The 17,119-nt window shown below is 37.9% G+C and overlaps 1 protein-coding gene and 1 long non-coding RNA gene across 3 annotated transcripts; one reads left to right on the top strand and one right to left on the bottom strand.

Moving 5' to 3' along the window:
• The first annotated feature begins 6,751 nt into the window (after positions 1–6,751).
• LOC134969274 (uncharacterized) lies at positions 6,752–14,352 on the top strand. The gene is made up of 5 exons (XR_010189441.1): positions 6,752–6,820; positions 7,699–7,778; positions 10,202–10,294; positions 11,071–11,220; positions 11,748–14,352. It is a non-coding gene; the product is annotated as an uncharacterized LOC134969274 (long non-coding RNA).
• LOC134969273 (serine-rich adhesin for platelets-like) lies at positions 10,189–14,268 on the bottom strand. Of its 2 annotated transcripts, none has more exons than XM_063945116.1 (4): positions 13,857–14,268; positions 13,566–13,754; positions 11,557–13,421; positions 10,189–10,274 (listed from the first exon to the last, which is right to left on the bottom strand). In XM_063945116.1, the coding sequence occupies exons 1-3, from the start codon at positions 14,266–14,268 to the stop codon at positions 11,566–11,568; spliced, it is 2,457 nt and encodes an 818-aa protein (XP_063801186.1). In that variant the 3' UTR covers positions 10,189–10,274; positions 11,557–11,565. The 2 variants fall into 2 exon arrangements, with proteins under 2 accessions (XP_063801186.1, XP_063801187.1); XM_063945117.1 differs by having other exon boundaries at positions 11,557–13,403.
• Positions 14,353–17,119: the final 2,767 nt, after the last annotated feature.

Here is a 17,119-nt window from a genome sequence, read left to right as displayed (position 1 = left end):
TCTTATGCCTGGAACTACAAGTCCAAGGCTGACCGCCAAGCTCCCACAAGCCTTTACCCACTGCCGTCAATTATTCCCTGCATGGTACACTATCCCCCCCCCCATCCCTGCCCACCCCATCAGGCGTCTTGCATTAGACGCTACCCCCGTTAATAGCTTCAGCCGCCCGACTCTCCTCTTATGCCTGGAACTACAAGTCCAAGGCTGACCGCCAAGCTCCCACAAGCCTTTACCCACTGCCGTCAATCATTCCCTGCATGGTACACTATCCCCCCCCCCCCCCTCCCTGCGCACCCATACTAAACAAATTAAATCATGTTTATGTCTCCCTTACACCCCTATCTGTAGACTCCAAGTCTCTTACATACAAACACCATACTAATCCGAGTCACATAAAGTTCACCACTTATCTTATTGTCTCCTCCAGACCCCATGTCTCTCCTGTCAAAACCTTTGAATGATCACGCACCCAAGAACATGTTGGGTGCGTGTTGTTTTCAAACTCCAAATAATAAAACCCCCCCCCAGACTATTCTATGCACCCTCATTGAAGTCATCACCCTTCCCAAATTTACACCCCCCCCAATCCATCCAAAATGAAAAGCTTCCTCCGCTAATTTCCAAATCAAATACCCTCCTCTAAAGCATGGAACTACAAGTCCAAGGCTGCCCGCCAATCTCCCACAAGCCTTTACCCACTGCCGCCAATCATTCCCTGCATGGTACACTATCCCCCCCCCCCCCCCCCATCCCTGCGCACCCCTCTATTTTTGGACGTACACTCCTATGTGTTCTCTTCACACCCCACCCCCCTGCACCCCATCAGGCGTCTTGCATTAGACGCTACCCCCGTTAATAGCTTCAGCCGCCCGACTCTCCTCTTATGCCTGGAACTACAAGTCCAAGGCTGACCGCCAAGCTCCCACAAGCCTTTACCCACTGCCGTCAATTATTCCCTGCATGGTACACTAGCCCCCCCCATCCCTGCGCACCCCATCAGGCGTCTTGCATCAGACGCTACCCCCGTTAATAGCTTCAGCCGCCCGACTCTCCTCTTATGCCTGGAACTACAAGTCCAAGGCTGACCGCCAAGCTCCCACAAGCCTTTACCCACTGCCGTCAATTATTCCCTGCATGGTACACTAGCCCCCCCCATCCCTGCGCACCCCATCAGGCGTCTTGCATTAGACGCTACCCCCGTTAATAGCTTCAGCCGCCCGACTCTCCTCTTATGCCTGGAACTACAAGTCCAAGGCTGACCGCCAAGCTCCCACAAGCCTTTACCCACTGCCGTCAATCATTCCCTGCATGGTACACTATCCCCCCCCCCCCCCTCCCTGCGCACCCATACTAAACAAATTAAATCATGTTTATGTCTCCCTTACACCCCTATCTGTAGACTCCAAGTCTCTTACATACAAACACCATACTAATCCGAGTCACATAAAGTTCACCACTTATCTTATTGTCTCCTCCAGACCCCATGTCTCTCCTGTCAAAACCTTTGAATGATCACGCACCCAAGAACATGTTGGGTGCGTGTTGTTTTCAAACTCCAAATAATAAAACCCCCCCCCAGACTATTCTATGCACCCTCATTGAAGTCATCACCCTTCCCAAATTTACACCCCCCCCAATCCATCCAAAATGAAAAGCTTCCTCCGCTAATTTCCAAATCAAATACCCTCCTCTAAAGCATGGAACTACAAGTCCAAGGCTGCCCGCCAATCTCCCACAAGCCTTTACCCACTGCCGCCAATCATTCCCTGCATGGTACACTATCCCCCCCCCCCCCCCCATCCCTGCGCACCCCTCTATTTTTGGACGTACACTCCTATGTGTTCTCTTCACACCCCACCCCCCTGCACCCCATCAGGCGTCTTGCATTAGACGCTACCCCCGTTAATAGCTTCAGCCGCCCGACTCTCCTCTTATGCCTGGAACTACAAGTCCAAGGCTGACCGCCAAGCTCCCACAAGCCTTTACCCACTGCCGTCAATTATTCCCTGCATGGTACACTAGCCCCCCCCATCCCTGCGCACCCCATCAGGCGTCTTGCATCAGACGCTACCCCGCTAATAGATTCAGCCGCCCGACTTTCCTCTTATGCGTGGAACTACAAGTACAAGGCTGCCCGACAATCTCCCACAAGCCTTTACCCACTGCCGTCAATCATTCCCTGCATGGTACACTATCCCCCCCCCCCCCCCCATCCCTGCGCACCCCTCTATTTCTGGACGTACACTCCTATGTGTTCTCTTCACACCCCACCCCCCTGCACCCCATCAGGCGTCTTGCATTAGACGCTACCCCCGTTAATAGCTTCAGCCGCCCGACTCTCCTCTTATGCCTGGAAATACAAGTCCAAGGCTGACCGCCAAGCTCCCACAAGCCTCTTATGCCTGGAACTACAAGTACAAGGCTGACCGCCAAGCTCCCACAAGCCTCTTATGCCTGGAACTACAAGTACAAGGCTGACCGCCAAGCTCCCACAAGCCTCTTATGCCTGGAACTACAAGTCCAAGGCTGACCGCCAAGCTCCCACAAGCCTTTACCCACTGCCGTCAATTATTCCCTGCATGGTACACTATCCCCCCCCCCATCCCTGCCCACCCCATCAGGCGTCTTGCATTAGACGCTACCCCCGTTAATAGCTTCAGCCGCCCGACTCTCCTCTTATGCCTGGAACTACAAGTCCAAGGCTGACCGCCAAGCTCCCACAAGCCTTTACCCACTGCCGTCAATCATTCCCTGCATGGTACACTATCCCCCCCCCCCCCTCCCTGCGCACCCATACTAAACAAATTAAATCATGTTTATGTCTCCCTTACACCCCTATCTGTAGACTCCAAGTCTCTTACATACAAACACCATACTAATCCGAGTCACATAAAGTTCACCACTTATCTTATTGTCTCCTCCAGACCCCATGTCTCTCCTGTCAAAACCTTTGAATGATCACGCACCCAAGAACATGTTGGGTGCGTGTTGTTTTCAAACTCCAAATAATAAAACCCCCCCCCAGACTATTCTATGCACCCTCATTGAAGTCATCACCCTTCCCAAATTTACACCCCCCCCAATCCATCCAAAATGAAAAGCTTCCTCCGCTAATTTCCAAATCAAATACCCTCCTCTAAAGCATGGAACTACAAGTCCAAGGCTGCCCGCCAATCTCCCACAAGCCTTTACCCACTGCCGCCAATCATTCCCTGCATGGTACACTATCCCCCCCCCCCCACCCATCCCTGCGCACCCCTCTATTTCTGGACGTACACTCCCATTCTTCTCATACCTCCCCCTGTACCCCTTTATGTGCCTCTAATGAGACTCTGGCACCTACAAAGTTATTTCTATTGCGTGTCGCTACAAGTCTCATTCCGGACCATGAACAATCGTATGACGGCACTCTCCATATATTATTGACAAACCTCTCTAAGTATACATTTTTTATATTTTATACTAGTATAGGTATGTATCCTAATAAAAGTTTTTTATTTAAATCCAATCAATATCCCAACGTTTTACCCTTAAAAAATATTTGTTAATTTTAACCCTCCCACTTATTTAAATTTAAAGTTTTGGCCATTGGTTACATTTGAATATATTTTAACTCTCCTCCCTCTTCAAAATGCTATAAAGAGTTACTCTTAGCTCAGGTCTACATAATCGACATTCATCCAGCCTTCTGATCAAGTACTCATTCGTATTTCAACTATGGCTGATGAACCTTCATGTCGTTTGGTTCCTTCTACAAGAGGAATGCTCTTAAACATAGACGGATATCTTTTGGCAAAAAACAAGCAGCGTGGTGATGTCGTCTATTGGCACTGCACAGAGAGGAAGACCGGCCCTTGTTCATGTTTTGCAAAGACGACCATTGTTGCAGGACAGCACCAACTTAATACTCATGGAGAACATACTCATACTCCGAAGGCTGAAAAAACAGATGTTGCCATTGCCAAGGCATCAATAAAGCAACGTGCAAGGGATACCAATGATCCACCATCTGTAATAATTCAAGCGGTTACTGCCCAAATGCCGTCTACTAGTGCTGCCTGTCTTCCTAACAGTGAATCCCTCCGTAAACTTGTGAAAAGGGTAAGGAGAGCGGATTGCCCACCTGAGCCAACCACACTCGATGATATTGATATCCCACATAATTTGGAATACATTGATGGGATAAAATTTCTTGGAAAGGACAGTACTTTCCACAACGAAAGGACACTATTATTCAGTACAGAAGCTAACTTGCGGAAGCTTCATGAGGCACCGTATTGGGTAATGGATGGCACTTTCAAAACGTGTCCAACCCTATTTAGACAAATATACTCAATTCATGCTATGGTTGGCACAGATGACAGTACGCAACGCTTCGTCCCACTGGTCTATGGATTGCTTAGTAGCAAAAGTGAGGTTTGTTATATCCGTTTTTTAGAAGACCTACAGGATTATGCACAGGAATATGATATTCTATTTTCTCCTCTTTACATTTTGACAGATTTTGAGAATGCTGCAATACAAGCAGCTAAACAAGTTTTTCCGAGTAGCACACATAAGTGTTGCTTGTTTCATTTAGGTCAAAATATTTGGCGAAAAATTCAATCATGTGGCTTATCTGTACAATATGGACGTGATCATGCTTTTGCTATGAAACTTAGGAACCTTCAGGCACTTTCCTTCCTCCCAGCAGACGAAATCCCTGCTGCATTTGAACAATTAAAATCAGAAATGCCTCCTAATGCTGCTACATTAGTAACTTATTTTGAGGAGACATATATATTGGGGCGGCTTAGAGAACGAACCAGAAGTCAAAACAGATGTCCCCCACTGTTTCCACCATGCATGTGGTCAGTGCATGACAATATGGTTGGTGGGATTCCAAGGACCCAAAATAAGTTGGAAGGATGGCACAGGAGATGGAATATTCTCCTGGGAGAGAAAAAGTTTGGAGTCTACAAACTTATCTCCTATCTTCACAAGGAGCAACAAATGACCACCAAGCTCATTGAAAAAGTAACCTTTAATGTTGCCCGAACACCAACCAAACGTGAAAATACTGCTCGAGAAGATGCACTACAGAAATGTTTTGCCCAACTTGGTTTCATAGATTTGATGGAATTTCTAAATGCCATTGCCTTCCATCTCAAGTTGGAGTAACTTTAAAACTAATTCTAAACATAGTTATTTTTTCATTTTAAAGTTAAGTTTCATATTTTCTATGGTTTATTTTTCATTAGTTGACTTTCAATCATTTAAAATACCATAAAAAAAAAACCACTTTTCACATATTGAATTTTCGGGTGCTATCATTACTGGTAAGTAGAATTTTTATAATTATAGAAATTAACTATTATTCAAGTATTTTCTACATTATGTTTTCCATTCTAAAATATACATCAATCAAAAATCTCTAGCTATATTTTAAAGATTTAAAATATAATGGTTTCCCATTTCAGTTTAGCACAGTTGTACCCATGTAATGTTTTTCATAAAGTTTCCCTTCATTAATTTTAACATAAATTTTATTAATATTCTTCAATTAAAACAATTATATTGTTTATCAAACAGATTTACAATATTTTCTATATCAAAACAAATATATATATATATTTGGTTGCACCATTTTTGAAATCCTATTTTTACTGCAACGGTTAGATTTTTTTATTTGCCTAATTCATGGTGTACATGCTGTGGTTCTCCATTTGCTGTTGAAATAAACATCCCAGCATGCACTCTCACAGGTTTGCTTTTATTATATTTAAACATGTTGTCCATGCTTGCTGGGAGGTGTATTTAAAATGCCGAAGGAAACCATGGACTAGGTAATGGTTAGGCAACCTTTGTCTCACCAACTTCTGTGTAACTAAACTACCCAGCATGCACTGCCACAGTGTTGGCATCACTATAATAAAAAAAAAGTTTAAAGGCATGCAGTATGCTGTGGTTCCATAACTCATTTAGACACATGCTGTGTTATCCTGGCCTTATCCTTATGAAATAACTGTTTTTAACACAATGAGATAAATTCTAATTTATGTATAAACTGTAAAAATGCAAAACAGTGATAGGTATTAATTAAATTATTAATGTTTTCTTGTGCATGTAACATACTAAATATTATGATTGGTTAATAACAATCTTACATTGTTACACCTCATTTCTCAAACAAGCAATACCCCCTTCCCTTAAATTTGATTATTTTTTTAAATTATAAAGAATTTATTAGCACACAAATGTCAATATAGTATAGTAGACACTAACTCTAAATTGATGTAACTGTAATGGTCTGCATGCAGGCTCAATCTAGCAGCAGCGATAGCGATGTTCGTCACCGCGCATCGCTATCGCAGAGGGGGCTACACACGAGTGATATGTGCAGAAAATCTAATCAATCTAGTCAGATTGATTAGATTTTAGCCATGGATCTCTCCATGAGTACCCCCCTTAATATTGCTCTCTAAATTGTATACAATTTCAAAGTGCATATCAACTATTCTAAACATTTGCTAACTTTTCTGCATTGCTAATATATTTACTCAATTTTTTTAAATTAGTTTACTGTTCTGACCTCCCAATCATCATCTGCAAGCCAAAGAAGATTTTTTCTCCTTATTACTTTCCAGGTAATATGCATTTTAAAACAATTTGATGTAGATAATTTGTCTTCTATTTATGTACCTTAATCATCTGTTCTAATGTAATAGTTTAATCTTGACATTGTTAATTATATTTTTTTTTCACCTAAACTAGTTATCTTGTTTGCCCTTCCAATCAACTGCAATCCGCTGATTAGGACTCCTCATTATTTGGTTTTGCGGTAACTATACCTATTGAAACAGTTTTTATCATTTTTATATTTAGCCTGTTTACGTACTTTAATCAGCTCTTAACAAAACATATTACATACATTAAATAATATTTTTAATTTATTTCTTACATAATCTTGTTAACTGTTATGACCTTTGAAATGTCTGATATCCATATCTTCATTTTTAGATTCATTCCTTTTTTTTTATTTAATTATAATTCTAAACTAAATTGTACTTCTAACATGAATCCTGGAATCATGTACCTTTAAAAATATTAACATATCTAAAATGAACATATTTGCTTTACCTATACACTAATATATATATTACTACACAGGACCATATCTCTAACTTTGGAAATGCCTAGTATGGATCCACTCTCTATTGTTAATATTACATAACAATAAAATATTATTCAACTGAATATATTTATTTGAAAAAATATCATATTTAACTATATTGTTATGACAGCAATATATTTAACATTTTCCTATTGAATTATTTTAAACAATAACCAAAATCAAATGTTCGTAATTTTTATCCATCATTAATATAAACACTGTCAGATTAGGATGGCAATAGTATTTCCACATCTTCTTCAGAAACTGTGTATATTTACCAAAATATAGTACAATAATAAAATTATACAATACTAATAAAACTGTGTAATATCTCTCAATGTTTGGGTATTAAAGTTGACAGATTTTTACCCTTAATGTAAACTAAAAAAAAATTACTCTTAGATTAACAAATATGAAAAAAAATTTTTTTTTTGTTTTTATATTATTATATAGAAAACACGTAAAAAAAATTCCTTTTTTAAATTTTTTTATTGAATCATCATTGTTTGTGCACACAGTGTATGACTATTTTTTTTTCAATACAGGAAAAGAAACTTGATCCACAATGAATCCACAACAAAGAATATGAAAACCATCTTGATCCTACATAACATAATCTGATGCGGTGATATTATTCTTATTAATCTTTATTATAGAAACATATACAATATATTTTTTTCAAGATTTATTTATAAATCTATTACCAGTTATAATATGTTAACCTGTTCAAAGTTCACCCTTTAGAAAATAAAAGTTTTATTCATTGAAAATACTATGTTAGCTTATTGTTTTTATTATTATTCCTCATACTTACAGCACCCTAAAACTTAAATGACGCAATATGTGGGAAATACATACGCGTGTATGTCTTTGAGGGAAACATGGGAAATGATGATAGCGTCAATTGGCTAGATGGTTTACGCCATCAAAGAACCATATATATTTGCTAATCTGATCCCATCCTTACCTTCATAATTTTAATTTCCAATTCCAATTTTTTATATATCAATATTAAAAATTTACTATTTTGCGAGTTTGGAAGCAAATTTGTGTAATGTGTACATTAAACACACAAATATGTTCCGATTGGTAATCTATTCAAATATTATTGCAAATACAATTAGAATATATAAATAGTGGGAGCGCAGAATGAATCCAATATATTATTTTATTTAAAATATTAATATGTCATCCACATAAAAATGCAGTACATGAACTAGCCTAAGAAAAAACAATTGATATTATATAAATGTAAACGAGACTGCCATATCTCCTGAACAAATATGAATAAAAATCCTTTAATAAACCCTAGTTAGGGCTGCATTAATGCTTCATGAAAATCAGCCGTGCGTCCACGAGCTGAAATGATTGTAAAAAGGAGACTGCTAAAAAGTGCCTCTGTTATAAGTCACTGTCCTCCTTATACACAATAGAATCTCATTGGTAGAGAGTGTCCCAGTACTGGACTTGCGGACAACCGTGCTGTAGTATTATGTGGCAAATGGATAGTGATGGTCAAATTCTATTTGTGGTATATCACCTGATGTAGAAGCCTCTCCGTCAAAGGCGCTGTACTGAGCCGGGTTTGCTGGGGCTCTGTGCAGTGAACGTACAGCTGGTCTCGTCACCGGTGTACCATCCAGATGAACACGGTAGTTTAATTCTGCTGAAGGATGCTGTACCAGTCTGGATATGCAACAGTGTAAAAATACTGGAGCAGCAGATTCTCCGTCCGCTGGTGGAAAAATCTGTATTAATTGCGGCTACGGTCCACTGGATGCATGCGGGTCACAGGGTGTTAAGAGAATATAGCAGTCCAAATGAGGTACTTCAAAGGAGTACCTTAACGCGTTTCTCGTCCCACAACGCTGGCCGTTTCATCAGAAGGAAATGAATTTTATTTCATTTCAAAGGTACTCCTTTGAAGGACCTCATTTGGACTGCTATATTCTCCTGACACCCTGTGAGCCGCATGCATCGAGTGGACCGTAGCCGCAATTAATACGGATTTTTACACCAGCGGACGGAGAATCTGCTGCTCCAGTATTTTTACACTGTTGCATATCCAGACTGGTACAGCATCCTTCAGCAGAATTAAACTACCGTGTTCATCTGGATGGTACACCGGTGACGAGACCAGCTGTACGTTCACTGCACAGAGCCCCAGCAAACCCGGCTCAGTACAGCGCCTTTGACGGAGAGGCTTCTACATCAGGTGATATACCACAAATAGAATTTGACCATCACTATCCATTTGCCACAGAATACTACAGCACGGTTGTCCGCAAGTCCAGTACTGGGACACTCTCTACCAATGAGATTCTATTGTGTATAAGGAGGACAGTGACTTATAACAGAGGCACTTTTTAGCAGTCTCCTTTTTACAATCATTTCAGCTCGTGGACGCACGGCTGATTTTCATGAAGCATTAATGCAGCCCTAACTAGGGTTTATTAAAGGTTTTTTATTCATATTTGTTCAGGAGATATGGCAGTCTCGTTTACATTTATATAATATCAATTGTTTTTTCTGAGGCTAGTTCATGTACTGCATTTTTATGTGGATGACATATTAATATTTTAAATAAAACAATATATTGGATTCATTCTGCGCTCCCACTCTTTCTTTTTTCACACTCACTTTGATCCATTGTTGGGGCAGCCCGCCCACAACTGGTGAGCAGCCGCCTGAATCCAACTACATATAGTGTGTGTATTTTAGAGCGCAAATCTTTTGTATATATTTTTTGAATATATAAATGCATTGTTAAGCAAATGCAAATTATTAACAATACAAAACTTGCAATAATTTTTTTGGGATATTATTAGAATATAAATTATATATATATGCATGAACAATCACTGTAATATGGAATATGTGTCTGTACATATATTTTCTCTATTTTTATCTTGAACATATTAGTATGTGAACCCCACCAACATGAACAAACCAAAACAAAACAAAATAAATTTAGAACATTTTCAGGAATGCACGACTTGAAGTATCTCAGAAAGTATATTCCTATTATCGATTTGTCTTTTCAAACAGGACACATGGATGACTCTGTATCCCTCTGTCTTCAGTTCCTTCACCCTGGCTCGCAAGACCGTTTGTGACATATCTAAAAATGAAGTAAAACAGGTAAGTTCTTGAAAGTTAATTTCCATACTTTTGTCCACCTTATCTTTAACTGTAGTCTTCATTTTAAAAGAAATGCAAGGTTTAAAGGTAACAACCCTAATTATAATAAAATATTACAATATATATTTCTCATTGTGACTCTAGATCAGTAGTGCACCGAAGATTTTTCCATCATTTGTATTAGCAATGGTTAAGTTAAAGATATACAAGCACTATAGTAATGGGTTCCATCATAAATTATGTTTCACGGCACAGACAAAATTATCATGTCCAAACAACCCCAAAATATTGCAAAAATCACCATTCAATGGAAGCACTACTGACTAATAAAATACATTCTGAAAGAATGCATTTCTTGGACAAAGCAATGCCGTATGTCTGAGTTTAATTTATTAGTCTGCGGTGCCGATGTTTGATGTATGTATATATATATATATATATATATATATATATATATATATATATATAGTGTCAGTTTGTACTGTGCTCCAAACAATAAATACAATATGCTGCAGTGACCTCCTCGTCAGCTTGGCATAAGATGACTATGTAGATGAAAGGTAATCGGCTGCACTCACACTGCCGTATTCAATGATGCAAAAAGTGTCCCTTTATTGCCTACATGTTTTGTTAAAAATCCCCTTCTTCAGGGACAGATTTCTGTCCAAATAACTTGAAAATATCTACATATATTTAAAAGTTTATTATATCCTGTTTAACACTCTTCTTCCTTATGTCTTTACTCTTTTTTTATTTGTTTTCCTTTTATATTTCAGGCAACTTTGTCTACATGTGTGTTTCCAGAGCTCTGGTCCTCTACATAAAACAAAGATATTTGTATGCTACATGCCAGCATTTTGCTTATACTCCACTCTTGTGATGTCTAAACTTGTAGCCTATAACACTCTGCTAAGACTGTATCCAAAGTAAATCAAATGATGTTTTTTTTTTGAAAAATTTACAAACCATACACAAAATTACAATAGAAAATCAATGTAGGATTAACTTAGTTTCCTATTGAGTTTGGTGATTCAAACTCACAATTTGAATAAGAAGCCTATGGCTAAAACTAATTAAAAATAATAAATGTTAGTGTTATATGTAGGATTTTTTAAGTGCAGGATGATGATCGTTGAGTAGGGCACATTTGTTATCTTGAGGAAACACATTTTTTATGTTACGTTTTTCAAAAAAAGCATAGCACATATGTCTCACCATATTTAGTTATCTGATAATGCAATCTATATACATTTATTAATTACCTTTAATATTTAAGCTTCATCCTCATCGTTAGCTTCCTGTCTCTTCCAATGTTGAATTTGAATATTTGCACGCTCTAATCTGACTCGAAGATCCATATTCTCATCATAGCTTGAGCTAGGTCGATAAGCCAATTGCAATCTTGAATGCACTTCTGATGCTACAGCTATGCTTCTCAAATTTGTGTTTTCAGGGCTGTATTCAGAGGGTACAGGTGCAGCGGTGGATTTATACTTTCCTGTTGCAGCGGTGGATTCTGAGGGTCCTGAGTCAGCGGTGGATTCTGAGGCAATTTGTCCAGTAGTGGATTCTGAGTGTCCTGGTTTTGGCTTCAATAAATAGGGCCCTGGTGCAGTGGTGGATACATTGAGGCCTCTATAAGCAGTGGATACATAGTCTCCATGTAAGTTGTTGTATACATAGGGTCCTGATAAAGTGGAGGATACATAGGGTCCTGTAAAAGTAGTGGATACATAGGGTCTTGATGCAGGGATGGATACATAGGGTTCTGCTAAAATTGAGGATACATAGTGTCCTGTTACAGTCGTGGATACAGAGGGTTCTGTTGCAGTGGTGGATACATAGGGTCCTGCTGAAGTGGAGGATACATAGGGTCCTGTAAAAGTAGTGGATACATAGGGTCTTGATGCAGGGATGGATACATAGGGTTCTGCTAAAATTGAGGATACATAGTGTCCTGTTATAGTCGTGGATACAGAGGGTTCTGTTGCAGTGGTGGATACATAGGGTCCTGCTGAAGTGGAGGATACATAGGGTCCTGTAAAAGTAGTGGATACATAGGGTCTTGATGCAGGGATGGATACATAGGGTTCTGCTAAAGTTGAGGATACATAGTGTCCTGTTACAGTCGTGCATACATAGGGTTCTGTTGCAGTGGTGGATACATAGGGTCTTGGTGCAGGGATGGATGCATAGGGTCCTGCAAAAGTGGAGGATACACAGGGTCCTGTTTCACGTATGGATACATAGGGTCCTGATAATGTCGAGGATACATAGGGTCCTGTTAAAGTAGTGGATACATAGGGTCTTGGTGCAGGGATGGATACATAGGGTTCTGATAATGTCGAGGATACATAGGGTCCTGTTAAAGTAGTGGATAGATAGGGTCCTGCTGCAGTGGTGGATACATAGGGTCCTGGTAAAGTGTAGGATGCATATGGTCCTGTTAAAGTGGTGGAAACATTGGTACTTGCTGCAGCAGTGGATACAGAGTATACTGGTAAAGTGGTGGATACATAGGTTACTGTTGCAGTGGTGGATACATAGGGTCCTGGTAAAGTGGTGGATACATCTGTTCCTGCTGCAGGGGTGGATACAGATTCTCCTGGTAAAGTGGTGTATAGATAGGTTCCAGGTGCAGCGCTCGTTGCATACTCTCTGTGTGTAGAGCTTGTTACATAGTCTCCACGTGTACAGCTGGATACAAAGGTTCCTGCTGTAGCATTGGATATACAAGAAGGATTATCTGATCTGGACATTCTTTGTCTTTCTTCTGTCAACAGTTGCATGAAAGTGGAAATCATGCGTGTGATGGTAATAGTCTCATACTGCCATGCTAGCATTTGATTTATACTGTGCTGCATCTGTTGGTAGTTGATTGCTGCCACATTCTGTGATGAAACAAGATGATCGTAAAAATTTGCAAGAGTGACAAGTGCTTGATTCTGTTGTCTTTGTGTTGTGTTGAGAATCTGTATATTATTATTCAGCTGATTTATTTGATGTTCAATTTTTTTCATTTCTTCATTTCTATTCCTCTCAATTAGCTGCATGGTTTCCTTTAAAGAATCCTGTTGGCTAATGGTTTGTGATCTGCTAACGTCACATTCTGTGTGTATAAAAAGTTCTAGGTACAGTTAATACATCAATTTACAGACAATTTATTAAGTATAGTTAGAAGAACCAAAAAATCAAGTTATAAAAAAACCAGTATCTATTAATGATAGTGGATCTCATTAAAATCTATGTTTTATACATTAAAAAAATTTACCTTGATTTGTAGAGTCCAGGAATTGGTCTTGAAGACCATGGTCAATTACACTAGAATGTGCAGTCTCTGCATTCAATTCCACCTGGTTGGTATCTTCTGTATCAATATTACTTTTCTGGCTGTGCAATACAGGCTCCTCATTAATGTTATCCTGTGTCTGTGTGGCAGTCACCATGTTGCTTTCTATGGCTTAAAACATAATAGATAAATACCATTAATCTTAAACATAGTTTTTAACCATATTGAATATCAATGATAGTACATTTTAATTATATTGATCAAAATAAATACCTTTATCTAACATTAAAGGGTTTAGCATGGTTGAATTTTCTTCCTCCATGAAAGGATCATCCATTGTTGATTGTTCTTGCCTCATGGATGTTTCATTTACCGTGGAAGTCTCTACCGTAGTGGAACTTTGAACCACAGAAGAATATTCTTGCATCATTGATGTTTGGTCCGCCGTGGAATGATCATCCACTCTTGCCGAATGTTTCAGCATTGATGGTTCGGCCACAAAGGAAGTATCATCCACTGTCGAAGTATGTTGCAGCATTGATGGTTGGTCCAACATGGTAGCATGGTCCGCTGTTGCATCATGATGCAGCATTGATGGTTCGTCCACCATGGAAGGATTGTCCAATGTTAAAATATGTGGCATCACTGATGGTTCATCCGCAGTTGGAGGAAAATTGTCTGTCATAACTGTTTTTGTTTCAGAAAAAGAAACTTTCCTTGAAATTGTTGTAAAGGAACCTGAAATAAATAATAGGTATATTTAACATTGCATACATATAAATACATAATATTTGATAGACATTACAATATTTCTAGCATTATAAAACTGTGTAAAGCATACCTCAAAAATGTATTTACTTATATTTTTTTACTAATATTTTTTAATACATATAATATTTTATTATATTTATTATTATTATTTTATTACAACAGAAAAAAAGCCTTTTTGGCTCAATAATATAGCTTCTAATCCAATTTTTGATTTATTTCTACAACATAGGGTAAAACATTATAGCTAGCACAATATTATTTTACAGTAGGAGGGCATGTTTATAAAATTAGAATAAGATGCTAGATAGCATGTGTGTATGTTTTTAGGTTCAACGCTAACTCAGGAAAGTAGGTAGCAATTTACAACACACTGTGGAAATATTTGACTAAAAATCTGTAAAAAAAAAAGGTGAGTCTAATACAAAGCTCTAACACTTATCTGTGTGGCCGGTAAGGGGGTGACAGTTAAAAATCATTACTGGTCGGCCTTGCGTGGATGAATAGTGACAAGACATAAGTGTATGGAGAAGGGTTGTCGGTACTTAGTTATATAGTAAAAAATTTCAACATGGGTTTTTAATTCTGTTTTTGTTCTCACATTCCTCGTTAAGTGATGTGTTGTGTAAGGTGCCTAGCTCAGCTACCGCTGTATTATTTGCAGGTTCCCATTCCCAATTGTTGTCCAAGTTGATCCTTAAATAGGAAGAAAAATAACTAATTAAATTAAGAAGGTTGGACTCAGGTCTACTTATTTCTCATGTCAATCTAATGACCATGTCTACATAATAAATGTTGACTTTTAGTAGCCCAATCAATGTTTATCTACCTAATGACCTCCTACATGAAAAAATTAAGTTCGGATATCTTACATATATAACATAGTGAGGGTTGCCTGTAGTCCACACATTTACAGCATTTAGAAGAGTAGCATCAGCAGCAGGATTGGGCTGACAAAGAATGGCATAATTCTCCTTTGCGCCTGCAATTTTACCCATTGGCGGCAGCAGCGTTCGTAGAATGTCCTTTATAAGTGTAATTATTGATAATCAATTACAAAGTAATCAGTTAACTTTTGGTATATCTCGTTGATAAAACGAGAGACATAAGTAAGAGATTTTAATTTAATTAATTTATTTTGATTATACTAGCATTTACTTAGCAATTAACTATTTTTTTCAGCTAATAATTATATATGTATTTAAAAAAAAAAATTACATTGATTTTTAATTATGACCAAAGTATTTATTTTGGCTCAATAGAACAAAGAAATTAACAGTATATGTTTTCATATGCACTATATTTTGAAATATCTTACATAAACTATTTATTATCTAACTCACGATATAACATCATACAATATTGCAAACATTATTTACTGTTTAGTTGTAACGTTTTTACTTTTGTTTTAAATTTTTTACCAGACTGTTGCTCTTCCAAATTCTTCTGCTTTTTCTTATGTGTTTTCTATTGATTTTTTTCTTGAGCAACCTTAAGTTCTTTAGCAAATATAAAAAATAAAATAAAAATATTACAGTTACTAAACATTTTAATATCACACACACACACACACACACACACACACACACACACACACACACACACACACACATTGAGTAAACCTTATCCTAAATGATGGGTTCAGGTACTAATTTGGATATACAATTTGAAAGTATTTGTACTAACTGCATATCATAATGAGATCGCATGGCGATGGTGTCCAAATTGAAGCACAGAGTGCATTTATGTTTAATATACACATTATACACAAACCCGTAAGGTCATTTTATACAATTTTTTAACATACTTTGTGCATTAAACAAAGTGTGTGTATATTTACACAATTAATTTGTTTCATATACACATTATACAAACAGCCTGAAGGTCAATTTATGTAATTTTCTTTATAATGTTGTGTATTAAAATAATTATTTTCACATTTGCCATCATAAAACAAATTTTTCACTATCTTACTCTCCCATTAAAATATATGTGTAAACATTTTTTATTTTATTGATTGATATTGGGCTATGGCATACTCCACCTATGTTTGTGTGTATATAGATATAGACACACACACATCTGGTGGATTGATATTTTTCATGGACAATACGCTAATATATCTATCTATCTATCTATCTATCTATCTATCTATCTATCTAGATATAGTTATATACATATTTATAGTTTGTAAAATAGTTACCCTGGGAACCAGTGGGTGGCCTCTCGTCATCTTGTACCATTCTAAAGTGCTCTTCTAGTTTTTTCTCCCAAACCTTTTGGAGTTTTCTTCTACACTTTATTTTATGATTTGTCTTCCTCTTACAGTCACGTAGTCTCTTTTTGCAGCTTTCAGGAGTTCGATGTATATCTCGAGCTGTAGACACAGATTTTGCTATTTCTTCCCAAGTATTATTTTTAAATTTCTGGTGTACATTAAAAGCTTCGGGACCAAATAGCTGACATGTATGATGAATAACTTGGTCAATGAGGGTGTCTGTTTCATCATCTGTGAACTTTGGGGCCCTGTGGATGCTTCCTTCATCAGGAGATTCATATTCATCATGAGAAGCATCACTGTGACTCTTCTGACTGTGAGATGTTTCAGCTTCATCTTGAGTAAGTGAGGTTCGTTTTCTGCTACCACCCTCTGCCATTTTTTAAAACTAAGACAATCTAAATAAAGACAAAGATTTACTAAATAATTCTATATATATGTTCTATAATTTTTTTCTATTAATCATTTATTAATTAAGAATTATGTTTTC

Source organism: Pseudophryne corroboree, chromosome 11, assembly GCF_028390025.1.
Source record: "Pseudophryne corroboree isolate aPseCor3 chromosome 11, aPseCor3.hap2, whole genome shotgun sequence".
NCBI lineage: Eukaryota > Metazoa > Chordata > Amphibia > Anura > Myobatrachidae > Pseudophryne > Pseudophryne corroboree.
This window is presented reverse-complemented; position numbering and strand designations above follow the sequence as displayed.

What these genes read in the sequence shown, in the direction of transcription:
- LOC134969273 (XM_063945116.1), bottom strand. Translation starts at nt 14,268, where the DNA reads ATGACAGACAATTTTCCTCCAACTGCGGATGAACCATCAGTGATGCCA. An exon ending in CCCTTTAATGTTAGATAAAG is followed by an intron (nt 13,755 to 13,856) that starts GTATTTATTTTG and finishes TTATGTTTTAAG; the next exon opens with CCATAGAAAGCAACATGGTG. An exon ending in CCTGGACTCTACAAATCAAG is followed by an intron (nt 13,422 to 13,565) that starts GTAAATTTTTTT and finishes AACTGTACCTAG; the next exon opens with AACTTTTTATACACACAGAA.